This window comes from Peromyscus leucopus, chromosome X, assembly GCF_004664715.2.
Source record: "Peromyscus leucopus breed LL Stock chromosome X, UCI_PerLeu_2.1, whole genome shotgun sequence".
Classification (NCBI taxonomy): domain Eukaryota; kingdom Metazoa; phylum Chordata; class Mammalia; order Rodentia; family Cricetidae; genus Peromyscus; species Peromyscus leucopus.
Window position 1 is genome coordinate 60,570,535 of NC_051083.1, and position 16,716 is coordinate 60,587,250.

Consider the following 16,716-nt stretch of genomic DNA (forward strand, 5'->3'; position numbering starts at 1 on the left):
TCAATAGTCTTACTCAGCTGGGAGCAACACTATCAGCCAGCCAGGTGATGGCAACTGGTGGCAAGTCCAATATGAGAGTCCATTTTTTTATTGGACTTCAGGTCTGATCCACAGGAAAGAATTCACATCTGGTACTGGGAACCTAGTCAAAAGCCCATAGCTTGGCAGGTCATAGGCCCTACCATAGAAACCATTATTGTTTTGATAAATGGGTATGATGTACCCACTAAAATGCCTAAACAACCTTGTTTATGCCCACAGATTAGTGCTGTTGTCAGTTTTAATCAGAGAAGATTATTTTCTTATTTTTGAGATTATAACTACAACATTTCTCCCTTTTCTGCCCTTCAAACCGTTCCATATACCTTTCATTACTCTCTTTCAAATTTAGGCCCTCTTCTTTAATTGTTATTACATGCATATGTGTATATATTATATATATATTACACACACACACACACACACACACACACACACACACACACACAGACTTATTCCTAAATATAACCTGCACAGTCTGTATGTCACTTGTATGTATGTTTTCAGGGCTGACCAATGGCTATTGAATAACCAATTGGTGTGTTGTTCCCTGGGGAAGACAATTTCTCCTACTCTCAGCATTCCTTAGTTGCCTGTAGTTCTTTGGGTATATGCTTGAGCTAGTCAACATCCTATCATGGAGAAGGGAGAAGATCTTGTGCTCCACACCTAATTGAAGATTTAAACACATTTAATGGTAAATGCGGGGTGGGGGGTTATGCAGAAATTGAAATCCACAGATACTGATAATTAATCTATTTATTAAGGGGTTATAAGGGGTATCAACTCACTGATACAGGATAAGGCAAATCCATCACAGAGTCCTGGAAGGCTGAGAGCTGGTCCCATGCTGCTTCCCACTGCCTGAGTTAGTCTCCATTGTTCAAGAACACATGAGAGAGAAGAGGTCCTGAGTATATGCTCTTCAGGTCTTAAGCTAGCCAAGAAGCCATGCCCTAGTGGCTGATACCCCAAGGTCATAGGTAAAACAAATATCTACTACATCTCCCCTTTTTGTCTAAGTTCTAAACCTAACACTAAACTATATACAATAGGAATGATTATCAAGTATTTTCTAGGAGAAGGAAAAGGTAATACATAAATAAAAATGGAAATACAACCAACAAGAACATCAAACAAGAAACAATACTAAATATTCAGAAATGTCTAGACCATAAGTAAATGGTAAATTGCAGAGATTATGCCAATAGCCGTCCTATCCTGAAGGATCTAACTCTAGTACCTAATACGTTCTTAGCTAAGATATGAGAGAACTATAACTGTAACTATCTAGTCTTCAACCCCATCAAAGACGTGAGAAGGAAAATAGTATTACCTGAGTAAACAGGAAGTGCAAGCAAGCTACTTTTGAAAAATTTCAAAATTTGACAGAGACAGCTGGCAGCCTGGACAGTCACCTAATGTTTCTTAGCACTGTTGGGGCATCCATTTTTGGCTATAGGCCTAGAATATCTGACAGACCATTTTCAGAAGCAGGAGTTTTGAAAGACTGTCTTACCCTGTCTTGGCAAGGTTCAGCAGTCACTTTTCCTTGTGTCCGTTCATCCAGAAAGGACATCGTGTGTACTGTCAGTAGCCAAGGCAAGGGCAGTTCTTTGACCAGCAGGCCATTTTGTGCCAAGAAGACAAACTTCCATATGGAACATCTTCAAAGCCCAAAATTCTCTCGGGAGTAGATTGATGCTGCCAGGAGCAATCATGTCTTGCGTCAACAGAATTCTAAGTTATCAAAACATTTAAATGCCATATTCTCTAGATCTATGAAGTGTTTAAAGATTACCTATCCATCTGACATACATTTCTGTATATCTGGAAAACCTGGCTACAAGACTATGATTATTACTAGCATGAGTGACTATAAGCCTGTAGTTCTTAACAACCTACATAACTTAAGGACTAAGGCTTCACATTATAAAAGTAAACAACCTGTAAACAGATGTACAGTATTTTAGTCTGTGGTATAACCACTGATAAGGTGCCCATGCTCCTATAAATAAGCCCTTACCCATGCTTCATAAACAACCCTAATGAAATTCATTAGGTCTTCAAAAAAAAAAAGTAGAAGGTGAATTAATTGAGGAAAAGGAAGGGGATCAGTGGGAGTATCAGAGGAACAAGAAAGAGTAACAAGAGGTAAATAGGAATATGATTGAAATATATTATATACATATATGAAACATCATAATAAAACCTACTATTATGCATAATCAATATATTATTTAAACATAAACATTTAAAAGGGACAGTAAAATGGCTTAGTGGGTAAAAGGTGCTTACTTCACAAGCCTATTGACCTTTGTTCAATCCCAGAACTCATACAAAGGTGGGAGACACCAACTCCACGAAGTTTGCATTTAACCTCCAAATAGTGTGTGGCATCGCATACACACACACACACACACACACACACACACACACACACACACACACAATTTTTAATTTAATAGGTGAAATAATTCTATTTAAAATAAAGTGAAAGGGAAAAGTTTAATAAGGTAAATTTTTCCACTTTCACTGGTAAAAATGTCTCATGAGATTTAAAGTTATTTTATCCTTTAATATACTGTATCAACACACCTTTAATCCCAGCACTCAGGAGGCAGAGGCAGGCGGATCTCTGTGAGTTCAAGGCCAACCTGGTCTACAAAGTGAGTTCGAGGACAGCCAGGGATATATAATTTTAAATATAGACATGAAAACAATATTAACCTTGATACAGAGCTAACTCTAACTTACTTTTTCATTATTATTGAGGTATAGAACACCTTTTGTTATATATTAAATTATATTTTTCTAGCATGAATAATGGAATCTCTGGTGAATAGTAAGTATAAATAGTTTAGTAGTTAGATTGGTATAGTTTCTGTTTCTATCCATTTGCTTAAGTGTCTCAATTTCCTTTATAAATGACAATTTGTCTATATATTGCTTCAGAATTTGCTCAACTACCAAAAGATAGAAAGGCTAAAAACGTTAAATGAGTATATGCATATATTGAAGATTAGGGGGTTTTATTATTAGTTTATAACATTAGTGAATGAATCAAAAGGTACCCAAAGACTTTGTTTTTTAGGTTAATTCTTAACTGATATGAATTTTTATTATGATTGCCCTTCCTGTAACTTTTAAAACTTTTGAGTAGGCTGGCCCAAATGACGAAGTATAAACAAGTATAGTGATAAAAATTTTCTTCAATTCTTTTCCAATATTTTCCCATTTCAGATCCTCTGGATAGTTGGTTTTTTTTTTTACTTTTACATACCCTCCAGTTCCTCTGTGCATTATTGTATAATTTTTATGTAAAAGTAATTATATCTCTTTAGTACAGTTGTCTTTAAAACAGTTTATCTATTTTCTTATTGTGGATTTTTTACTCTTTGAGGATTTTTACTGTTCATTTTAATAATAAAGACCATTTATACCTCTGTCAGAGTTGCCCTCCATGACTGCAATCTTGAATATGTAAAATTGAGTGAATATGTTTGTAGGATCCTGTTGCTCAACTTCTGTTACTGCCTCTTTAGCCTGAAAAGAAAAACATTGGCTTGATTTTATAAAATTCCTTATCATATTTTACTAATATCATTGATAGACATAATAGTTGAGGGGTACTCAACTATGAAAAGAAAGAAACCTAAAATAAAGACCTGTTGTCTTAGAAGGCTAGGGAAATAGTTTTGCTTTTAGAACCAGAGTGAATAAGTCATGTCAAAATAACTTTTCTTCTGAAAGCAACCATAAATGTTGGATAATATGCTTTAAATTTTTTTAATAATAATAAGATAAAATAAAAGGACAACTGGGAAAGCACCAAAAGAGTTATAAAACCAAATAAGGAAAAGTGAAGTCCCAGAAAGGCAAGCAGAGAATTAAAACTAATTTTGGCTGGTAGGTATTTGTGAATGTAGACAAATGTTCACTGAAAATTTGGCAGGCCTTGGTCAGTCAGGAACTAGACATCAAGTTCCACAAGACCACAGAGTTAGACTAAGATTAAGTCAGAAGTAAACTTGCTGCTACCCATAGCCATTCCAGGAGACCTCAAAGGAAGTTACTTTGGCATTGAGTAAAAGGCAGCACAGCACACAGGAGGTAATGTTTCTTGAGCTGTAAGACAAGTAGACTTGTTTGTCTGCAGCCCTAACTTACAGTATCTGGTGGGCAGTGGGCTCAAAAGACCTGCAGTTATGAATAATTGCCCCCCAAAATATGCAAGAAGAAATAAAAATCCTTTCTGGGAGATGGGACATTCATTTTAGGCTTCAAAATATTTCATAAATAATTTTCCAATAATGATGAACTTTAACACAGTCAACAGCCACCCTATATTACACATCACCAAGGACTATGAGGAATTCTGCAACTGGCAGGGACCTCTGAACCTGCCTATCTCATTCATCAGGATGGAACTCCAAACCCAGGCAGGGACCTCAGCCTGACTTCCATTCTACCGACTGCTTTCTAAGGAATGGTATAGTATCCTATTCCCTGCCCTCAGGGAGTACCACCCATCACTGCTGTGATCCTAGCCCTTGATAACTAAGAACCACCTTTAGAAACTGGTAACCCTTCCATGACTTCTGAATATCAGCAGCAAAAATCTTCTAACACCACAGATGATTTGCTCCTGGGCTCAGAAGTTTCTAGCTAAGCTGGGACCACTTCTGACACCCCATTTGTACATCAACACAGAGTTTCACCAAGACTGAACTCAAGCACCATTTAGCTGGTTCATAACATAACAAACTGGGGAAACATCAAAGATCCAAGTATCCACTCAACAAAGGTGAGGCCATATCAAGTCCCCCACCAATGATCTAACTCCGGATGCCCAAGTCTCATAAAAAACACAAACAACATGAATAACCAAGATGTTTATCTTCCAGAAATTAGTACCCCCATTATAACTTTCCCTGAGAAAAGCAAGTTAGTTGATGTAGAAGATAATAATTTCAAAATAGTAATTGCAAATATGTCCAAGGAACTCAAAGGTGATATGTATAAATTTTGAAATAAAGACTGTGAAAGCACAAGCAAACAGTTGAGGGAAATAAAACAATTCAAGATATGAAAAGAGAATTTGATAAAAAGCACTTTCTGAAGAAAAGCAAAATAAAATAAAACTTTAAATGAAAATTTCAGTCAGGGAAATAAAAAAGTCAATGGAAAGTCTCATCAATGGAACATATCAAGTGGAAAAGAGAATGTTAAGGTTTGAAGAAGAGGTAGAGAAATTGCATCACTCAAAGAAAATGTCAAATACAAAAATGAAAGAGAAATAGAACATGCAGGAACTCTGGGACATTATAAAAAGGCCAAACCTATGAATGATAGATATAGAAGAAGGACAAGAAACCCAGGTCAAAGATGCAGGAAATATTTCCAACATAATTATGGAACAAGATTCCCCCAGCCTAAGGAAAGGGATGCTTAGAGGGGCATACAGAACATCAAATAGAACCAGAAAAGAAATTCCCCATATCATATAATAATCAAGACATTAAATGTTCAGAACAAAGAAAGGATACTAAAAGCAACGAGAGACCAAGTCACATATATAGGAAAACCCATCAGAATAACATTTGATTTCTCAATAGAAATTACGAAATCCAGAAGAGCCTGGAATAAAATACTCCAAATTCTAAAAGAACACAATAGGAAAACTAGACTACTGTTCCCAACAAAACTATCATAGTTAAAAGAAAAAAAAAAGTTTCCATGATACAAACAGCCTAACTGAGAAGGCAAGGCAAATATCATGATAGGCTCCAAATAACTCAGCTGAGAATTAGGTCTCAGTTCCTGTTTCTTGAAACTGAGCAGGCCATTTCTGAGGAAGCCATGAACAAAGGACAATCAATCTTCAACACCCCTGACAGCAGGGACAAGAGAGATAGCAAGCACATACCAAGCCTGGGCCACTGGGCCAGCCCTCACAGTCAGTAGCTCAAAGTAATAACCAAATAAGAATAGAGCCTGGGACTTGTCCAGACTTGCCCTCAAATGGGAAAACTACAGCCCTAGCCAACCCCTGCTAGCCCTAAAAAATCGGGAATGCACTAATATGACTGCCAGACATGTAAGTGTCTGAGACAACTTAATTGTCCCTGAAACTCCCCTTAGTTGCGCTTAAAAGGAGTCTGTGATCTTCTCTCGAGGTCACCATTTTCCTTTGTATAAGATGTGTGTCCCCAGTATGCAGGTACCTTTATTCTCAAGATAATAAATGCTCTTGTTGATTGCTTAAGTGAATGGTGGTCTTTTGCAGGACTTCTCCAGGACCCTAATGTGATGATATTTTATTTGTGCTCTAAAAAATAAAGCTTGCCTTGGGATCAGAGGATAAAGCCAGCCACTATATTAAACATTGAGTCGGGCAGTGGCAGCATATACCTTTAATCCTAGCATTCGGGAGGCAGAGATTCATCTGGATCTCTGTGAGTTCAAAGTCACACTGGGAACAGAGCCAGACATGATGGCACATGCCTTTAATCCCAGCACTAGTTAACCACAGAGGTCTGGAGGTCTGTACAGACAGATAGGAAGTGATAGAGTTGGGCAGAAAGAGGAAGTGATGTAGCTGGGGGGAGAGAGGAAGTAAGATGGCAGGGCACAAAAAGGTATATAAGCATTGAGTACAGGAAGTAGCTCTCTCTTGGGCTGAGGATTTCCTAGAGGTAAGAACTTATGGCTGACTTGTTCTATTCCTCTGATCTCTCAGTTTTCACCCCAATATCTGGCTCCAGGTCTTTTATTAATAAGACCATTTAGCAATTCATGTTATACCCTAACACTAATAAATTCATATAAAACAACAACAAAAATCCCTACTAACAGAAGCAATACTTTGAACTGAAGAGAGGAATAAGCATAGCCAAGAGATTCTAGAAAGAAAACAAAGCTATAACAATGAAATACAAAGTACAACTAAGAATACAAACCAGAACAATAAATAAATAAAACACATCAAAAGGACTACCATATACAAACACCTTTCAATAACTCTAAATATCAATGGGCCCAACTCTAAAATCAAATGACACAAGCAAACTCAATGAATTAAAAAAGAAAATACACATATCTGTTGCCTACAAGAAACTCAGATTTAGGTACCAACTTAAAGTGAAATTATAGAAAAAAGTATTCCAATCAAATGGGGTCAAAAAGAAAGCAGGCATTGCTATCCTAATATCTGACAAATTAGACATCAAACTTAAACTAATCAGAAGAGACAATGGAGGGCACTTCATTCTAATCAAGAGATTAATTAATCAGGGAAATATCACAATACTGAACACATATGTATCAAAGTTTGGTACACCCAATTTCATAAAAAGCACTACTTGAATTAAAGACAGATTAACACAAAACTGTAGCATGAATCTTAAAAGGTCTTATTAATAAAAACAAACCTGGAGCCAGGTATTGGGGTGAATGCTGGAAGATCAGAGAAGCAGAACAAGCCACAGCCACCTCACCTTGCCAATTCCTCAGCTGATCCTGTTTCCTCAGACTGGAAGCCTCTGAGTCCTCATCCAAATGGATCTCAGCTGAACTGTGCTGCTCAAAAAGCCTAAAAGCTTAACCAGGCTCTAGTTCCTTGCCACCACACCTTAAATACCTTTCTGCTTCCTGCCATTACTTCCTGGAATTAAAGGCATGAGTCAATGCCTAGCTGTTTCCAGTGTGGCTTTGAACTCACAGAGATCCAGACAGATCTCTGCCTCTGGAATGCTAGGATTAAAGGTGTGTGTGCCACCATTTTCTGGCCTCTATATCTAGTGGCTGTTCTGTTCTCTGACCCCAGATAAGTTTATTAGAGTGCACAATATTTTGGGGAACACAATATCACCACACAAAACCAATAATTGTAGGTAATTTCAACACCCTATTTTCTCCAATAGATAGGCCATCTGGGCAAAAAACAAAAACAAAAACAAAACAGAGAAACTTCAGAATTAAACAACACCCTACATCAAATAGCCCTAGCAAGTATCTACAGAATATTCCACCCAAGTGCTAAAAAAATAAATAAATAAATAAACAATCTACACAGCAGGACCTGGAATCATTTCTAAAATAGACCATATCCCAGGGCACAAAGCAAACATTAACAAATACAGAAAAATTGACAGCAAACAAACTCCAGTAAGTGTATTAATTCATAGAGACTAAACAACTCATTATGAAATGGTGAGTAGGTCAAATAAGAAATCAAGAAAGAAAGGAAAACATTCCTGGAATTAAATGAAAATAAAAATGCACCATGACTAAACCTCTTGGGTACATAAAAAGCAATACTAAGAGGGAAGTTTATAGCCTTAAGTGTCTACACTAAAAGATCAGGAAGAAAGCCGGGCGGTGGTGGCGCACGCCTTTAATCCCAGCACTCGGGAGGCAGAGGCAGGCGGATCTTTGTGAGTTCGAGGCCAGCCTGGGCTACCAAGTGAGTTCCAGGAAAGGCGCAAAGCTACACAGAGAAACCCTGTCTCGAAAAACAAAAACAAAACAACAAAAAAAAAAAATCAGGAAGAGAACAAATTGAATGACTTTATGATGCAACTCAGGAATTTGAGGAAAAAAGAACAAACCAAACCCAAATTCAGCAGATGGCAAGAAATGATAAAAATCAAAGCAGAAATTAGTGAAACAGAAACAAAGAAAATAATACAAAGAATCAATAAATCTAAGAGCTGGTTCTTGGTCCAACTAATCAGAGGAAAGGAATGATCCAAATTAACAGAATTAGAAATGAACAAGAAAACATTACAGCAAATAACAAAGAAATACAGAATATTATAGGGGAATACTTTAGAAACATTTGATCCAATAAGTTGGAAAATCTAAAAGAAATGAATTCATATTTTACTCATCCAATCTACCAAAGTTAAACTAAGAAGAGACCAACAACTTAAACATAACCATAAAAAAGGAGATTGAGACCATAATAAAATGCCCCACATATGCACATAAACAAACACACAAACTGAAAACCCTCCAGGTCCAGATCGAATGATAGCAGAATTCTACCAGACTGTGAAAGAAAAACTATAATCAATGTTTTTAAACTCTTCAAAAATATATAGAAATAGAAAAATGACACAGGAACTTGTTCTATGAAGTCAATATTACTCTAATAACCAAACCAGGTAAAGACTCAACAAAAACAAAGCTATGGACCAATACCTCTGATGAACATAGGTACAAGGATCCTCAATAAAGTACCACCAAACCTAATACTAGCACCTATCAAGAAGATCACTCACCACAACCAATTTGACTTCATCCTGGAAATGTAAGGCTGGTATAACATACATAGTCAATAAATATAAAAAATCATAAAAATATACTTAAAGACAAAAATCATAGGAAATGTCAATAGAAGTAGGAAAGTTTGACAAAATCCAACATGCTTTTATGATAAAAGTCCTAAAGAGAGTATGACTGGAAGGAACACACCTCAACATAATAAAGACTATATATAACAGACCCCACAAACAACTATATTAAGTCAGGGTTGTCTAGAGAAAAAGAACTTATAGAATGAATATATGTATAATATATATGGAATTTATGAGAATGGCTTACAGGCTGTGGTCCAGTCTGCCAACAAAAGGTTCAAGAATCCAGTAGTCATCAGTCCACAAAGCTGGATGACTCAACTGGTCTTCAGTATATGCTGGAATCCCAAAGAAGTAGGCTTTAATGCCAGGGAAGGAAGAACAAGAGTAAGCAGGCAGAGAGAAAGGAAGCTTCTTTCTTCTGTTCCATTATATAGACTGCCATCCATTATATAGACTGCCATTATGCAGGCTGCCAACAGAAGGTGTGGCCTAGATTAAAGGTGGATCTACCCACCTCAAATAATCTGGATTAAAGGTGTATCTTCCTACCTCAAAGATCCAAATTAGAAATGGGTCTTGCCACTTCAAATGATTTAATTAAGAAAAAAATCCCTCACAGGCCTGCCAAGCCATTTGGGTTTTACTTAATTCCAGATGTAGTCAAGTTGACAACCAAGAATAGCCATCACAAGTCCACCCTTTGTCAATTTGACACACAATCATATCTCCTTATATCATGCTTAATTTCCAAATTAAAACAACAGCCAAGTAATAATTATACCTAACATGATATAACTACCCCATGTACAATTGTAAACACATTCTCTATTTAATCAGGTCATAATTATGCCTAACATGATATAACTATTCTTTGTATAACCTCAAACATTATAAATTTAGAACAGGTGGCAATGTTCCTTGAGGGACATTCTTTTAGTATCTCAAACTTTAATATCCACTGATATTCTCTTAATTGATGTTACATTACAAAATAAAGAAATTGAGGGGAGAAAATACAAATATCTGTATAAACACATTCTTAACAAAATATGACAGAAACAGTTACATCATTTATAATCCTCATTTATGCAACTGGTTGTGTGGCCTTAGATGGTATTTATAACTAGTTTCTTCTAGTACCCATTCTGTATTTCCTCCACCATCAACAAGCACCTCAGAAGGTCTTGGCTCTTTTCCTGGAGGACCCACCCATACCTTCATTCCTGAAGGGTCTGTGTCCTTGGTCATCTAACTGGATTAGGTTGTTGTAGTATCCCGTTGACTTTAATCACTTGGTAGCAGCAAGAGACACCACACATAATCTTTCTTACCTCCCTTGTGGAGAGGCAATCCAAATTTCTCATGGTAATCTGGATCAATCACCCTTTATAACACTGTTATTCCTTTCTTAGCCTGCTGGCTTAAGGGCATCAGAAGCCCAAAGTGCCGGAGGGGGAAGTCTGAGCTTCCAGTTCAATGGAATGTTTGCTGTGGCTCCTGGCAGAACACTCCTCAACTCTGGAAATAAAACTTCTAGGCCAACAAAACTTTAGGTTTTGGGAACAGGAAGCAGTAATTTTCCTTGTAGGTCACTAGGGGTGATAGTGAGTGAAATTACTCCCTTTTCCACCCCTTAATTCTCAGACCCATGGATCCTGGCCATGGGGAAAACCATAATATATACTGGACACCTGTAACTGTGTCTTCAAAAAAGCCATTCCGTCTTTCTATCAGGCCAGCTGCTTCAGGATGGTGGGGAACATGGTAAGACCAGTGAATTCCATGATCATGTGCTCACTGTCACACTTCTCTGGCTGTGAAGTGAGTTCCTGGAATTTTAGTTGGATTTATTTCTCATCCTCTGATACACATATTGTTACCAACAAGTCTATAGTGTTTGCTACCTCCTGCCTACTTGGTCCAATCAGCATAATGTCATCAATATAGTATAGCATTGTGATATTTCATGGAAGAGACAGACAATCAAGATCCTATCTAACAAGTTATAACACAGTTTGGAGAGTTAATATACCTTGAGTTAAAACTGTAAAGGTATACTACTAGCCTTGCCAACTGAAAGCAAATTGCTTCTGGTGGTCCTTATAAGCAGGTACTGAGAAAAAGGCATTTTCTAGATTAATAGCTGCATACTATGTACCAGGAGACATGTTAATCTGATCAAGTAAGGACACCACATCTGGTATGGCAGCTGCAATCAGACTTACTACCTGATGGAGCTTTGATAGTCAACTGTCATTCTCCATGATCCATTTGTCTTCTGCACTGGCCAGATAGGAGAATTAAAGGGAGATTTGATGGGAACTACCACCCCTGCATCTAAGTCCTAATTTCTGCAATTCATCCAGAGATGAATTTTGGTTCACTGTTTTCCTTGGCAGAGGCAATTCTAAAGGCTTCCATTTAGCCTTTCCAACCATAATAGCCCTTACTCTACAGGTCACGGAATCAATGTGAGAAATATGACAATTTCTAAGTATATCTGTGGTGGTTTCTAAGAAAATAGCCCTCAAAGGGAATGGCACTATTAGGAGGTGTGGCTTTGTTGGAGCAGATGTTGTCTAGTTGAAGGAACTGTGTTACTATGGAGGTGAGCTTTGAGGTATCATATATGCTCAAGCCACGCCCAATGAGACAGACTACTTCCTGTTGCATGAGTAAGATATAGAACTCTCAGCTACTTCTCCAGTGTCTATCTACATACTATCATGCCCACCATGATGATAATGGACTGAACCTCTGAAATATAAACCACCCCAATTAAATGTTTTTACTTTATAAGAGTTGCTGTGGTCATGGTGTCTCTTCACAGCAATAGAAACTCTAAGACAATATTTATCCCAATTATTCATTATGGGACTGGGGAAGTAACCACAGGATGAGTTTGAGGACCCACTGTACCTACTGAGTCAGATTTCATCCAAAACTCCATTAATCACCTGACTTTCATAATCCCTTACTTTAACTGGAGGCCTACAATGGTTTTTTTTTTTTTTTGGGGGGGGGGTCCGCTCTGAATCAGCATCAATCCAGAATCAGTATCCAATAGACCCCAGAAAGCCTGATAATTTCCTTTCCCCCAGTGTACAGATACCCTTGTACAAGGCCGTAGGTCCTCTGGGGAAGGTCTGGAGAAAGGCTAACGGTAAAACTCTCATGTATTTTATCAAGGTCCTTCCTCAGGGGAACCCAGCCATCCTGTCATTCAAGGGGTTCTGGGTCTGCAAACTGGCTGAAGACTAGACATTGGTTCATTGGCTGAGATTCCCTTTTGCCACAATCCAATGGACCCTTTATTTCATTTTTTTGAGAATTTTCCCACTTGTACAGATCAAACAAATGTTCAGTAGGCTTTTTATCTATTTCATGCCTGGAAATACCATGACAGATTAGCCAGTATCAAAGGTCCACAGGAGTCATGGCACCATAAAATTTCCTTTGCCTGTGCTGACCATTACCTGGCAGGTCATTGTGGACATTACTTTGTGCTGCCCATTACGATAACTATGATCACCTTGCCTTTGCAGATTCAGTGCTGCCACCTTGCTGCCCTTGCTACTTCTTGGTCCAATTAAATCCAAGGCATTTAATTATCCCTTTAATTCATCCAACTGAGCAGCAGCATCTCCAATCCTAAGGTCTGTCTCAAAGAAAAGGGAAACAACAAAACTCTTCACATGTTCTGGTGCCCTTCTCACTATTTTGTGTCATATAGGATTAGTGATGGGCGTGTCTTCTGGGCCTTCCCATTGTGGAAGATTCGGGTTTTCCACAGCATACCCACTCTAGCATTGCAATTTCCCTGAGCCTTAAAATTCCTTCATCAGCACTAAGCTAAGGGATATGAGACATGCCCATCTCCTTTTCAGTAGACCATCTTTTGACAAATGCTTCAGCCAGCCATTCAAACAAACTTTTGACACCTTTTGTTAAACTGTGTGAGCTTCCCTGTTGAACCTGGTATCTCCATTCAGTGGGCCCAAACAAATAAACAATCTTATGCTTATGTTCCTTACCATTATCCCACACCCTTAAAATCCATTCCATGAACTATACTTTCAATCTCCCCTCTAGAAGCCTGCTTAGCCTTAAGTCTTGCCATAGGTCTAGAGGCAACTATCGGTGGGTCCTAAGGGACATAAGTAAAAGTCACTGCTGGTTTAGCAGACAATGAAGGTTTAATTTCGTCAGTCAAAGGTGGGAAAGGCACTATTTCAGGGGTTGGGGTGGGAGAGCATCTGCTGAGAGTGGAGAGACTACTTCCTCAGATGAGATAAACCCTTGAGAATCTGTGGGTTCAATGTTCTCAGTCTCAATAAGATCATCCCACACATCCCCATCCCCAGTTGCAGGATCCCACTCTTTATGAACTAATGCCCTTACCTTAACCACCAACACCCTCCAAGGCTGGGTCTTGAACTTTCACTGTAATTCAATCAAATTATAATGAGTACTTGGTTTGATTTTCCACAACTTGAGCCTTGTGGCTACTGGAGAGAAGATTTTCTCCCATGGCACACTTAGAAACTTGTAGACTATTTTTACACATCTGGAGCTCGTCAATTTTATCACTGAGTTCATTGATTGCCTTCACTGTATTCTGAGATGCTACAAGTTGGTTAATTTATCACACAGAGATCCAAAAACTTCCACTAGAAACTATCAAAAATTTCACCAACATGGCAGGGTACAGAAACAACTTTCAAAACTCAGTAGCCTTTCCATACACCAACAACAAACACACTGAGAAAGAGATCATGGGCACACTGCCAGTTACAATAGCATCAAAGCCAATCAAATATCTTGGAATAAACCTAACCAAAGAGGTGAAAGACCTCTACAGTGAATACTCCAAATCTTAAAAGAAAGAGATTGAGAAAGACACTAGAAAATGGAAAGACACATCATGTTCATGGATCAGTAGAATTAATAATTTGAAAATGACCATCCTACCAACGCAATTTACAGATTCAATGCAATCTGAATCAAAATACCAACAATATTCTTCACATAAATAGGAAAAAAATCCTAAAGTTCATATGAAACCAGAAAAGATCACAGATATCCAAAGCAATCCTGAGCAAAAAATAGTAACACTGGAGAGACTGCTATTCCAGACTTCAAGATATATAATAGAGTTATAGTAACAAAAACAGACAGGCAGACCAAGGGAATAAAACAGAAGACCCAAACTTGAGTACTTAAAATTACAGTCAACTGATACCTGACAAAGAGGCAAAAAAAAAAAAGCATGACTGTTACTTGACAAAGAGGAAAAATAAAAATAAAACCATGCACGGGAGAAAATACAGGAACTTCAACAAATGGTGCTGGGAAAGCTGGATGTTCAAATGCAGAAGAAGGAAATTAAGGCCAACAATTAGCACCTGGAACTTCATAAAACTGAAAAGCTTTTGTACAGTTAACAATCATTCAAACAAAAAAGAAATCTACACAATGGGAGAGAATCTTTGTTTGTTGGACTACCTGGACCACATTCTGTAAGCCACTCTATTAAATCCACTAGTATGTATGTATGCATGTGTGTGTGTGTATGTATGTATATATATATATATATGTGTGTGTGTGTGTGATATATGTATATATGTATAGTGTGTGTATGTGTATCTGTACTATCAGATCTGTTCCTTTAGATAGTCCTGAATAATACAATTACCATATAATCCAACATTCCTTCATTGGGTTATTATCCATAAAAACTAATATTAGAATCTCAACTGTCTGTATTTTTTTATTCATTCAAAAGACTGTTCAATAATAACAAAGACATATGGGCAACATAAATGTCCATTAATGGACAAATGGGTAAAGAAATGTGTGCATGCAATGAAATATTATTCAGTCTTAATAGAAATTCTGTGATGTGTCATAACAGGAATAAACTCTAAAGATATTGTACTCACCAAAATAACACCGTCATAGATAAACAAATAATGTATGATTCTATTTCTTTTGCAATATCTAAAATAGTCAAATTCAAGAATTTAAGAGTAAAATAGTGATTTCCAGGGACTGGAGGAGATTGGTGGAGAGTTACAAATTAATAACTACATAGTTATAGGCAAGAAGGATAGATGTTATCAAATTTTGTCATATAATACCATATTTGAAGTCAGCAATACTCTATTGTGCACAAAAATTAATTGAGGATAGGTTTCATTTTAAGTTTAATAAAATTAAAAATAATACTATTTGGGTTTGGATCTTGTTTGAGGATTTTTAAACTATTGATTAAATTACATTAATAGTTACTTATGGGACTGCTTATATATTCCTGATTCTTTTCTTATTCAGTGTGGCAAATTCTATTTTTTCTAGAGATGTGCTAATGCATAAAGTTGTTCAAATACAAATATTCTCATCGTATTTTTCATTTTCTTTCTCTCATTTTTATTCCTTGTTTGTCTTACTAGAAGTTTACCCATTTTATTAGTTTTTTCAAAGAACATGGTTTTGGCTTTTTGGGTCCCTTCTACTATCTGTTTGCTCAATATATGGGAAATTTCTGCAGGTAAATAGTTTTCTTTTAAAATGCTCTTTGGATATATCTTACACTTGTTTTAGTATTTTCTAGAGATAGAATATTTGCTTTTACATTTATAATTTTCTTAAAATATATTTATGTGAAACATTTAATGAATTTCTCACTAAATGCTACCTTAGCACTAGCCCACAATATTTTAAGTAAAATTGTATTTGCATATAGCATCTATAAATAAAAACACATATTGTCAGTACAAAACCAGTTAAGTTATCACACAGTAATGAAAAGTACATAACCACTATCAATATCGAGAGATTTACAATACCAACCTCCTTGAATATGTCTTGCCTAGGCATAAATTTTGATATATAGTAGGATGGATAATTTATAGGAAACTCTAAGAAGGACAAATTTGCCGGCGGTGGTGGCACACGCCTTTAATCCCAGCACTTGGGAGGCAGATCCAGGCGGATCTCTATGAGTTCGAGGCCAGTCTGGGTTACAGAGTGAGTTCCAGGAAAGGCTCAAAGCTACAGAGAAACCCTGTCTCAAACCAAAAAAAAAAAAAAAAAAGAAGGACAAATTTAACCTATAGTGACAGAAGACATATAACTCACTATTTGGACCTGGGAATTGAGATGGGGATTAATTAGAAAGGAAAATAGTAAAACCTTTTACATAATGCATTTTCTAGATATTCCATATCCAGATTGTTATAGTAGGTACACTGGGGTTTATATTTGCCAAAATTATTTAATTAGATAATAAAATGAGTATATTTCAATATTT

At 37.0% G+C, this 16,716-nt stretch overlaps 1 protein-coding gene across 1 annotated transcript in view; it reads right to left on the minus strand.

Annotated features, from left to right (window-relative positions):
• Positions 1-16,716, minus strand: part of Tex11 (testis expressed 11) — a 387,858-nt gene that overhangs the window by 225,311 nt on the left and 145,831 nt on the right. The window contains 1 exon segment of the mRNA XM_037199204.1: positions 3,483-3,585. Within this exon segment, the coding sequence (XP_037055099.1) occupies positions 3,483-3,585 (103 nt within the window).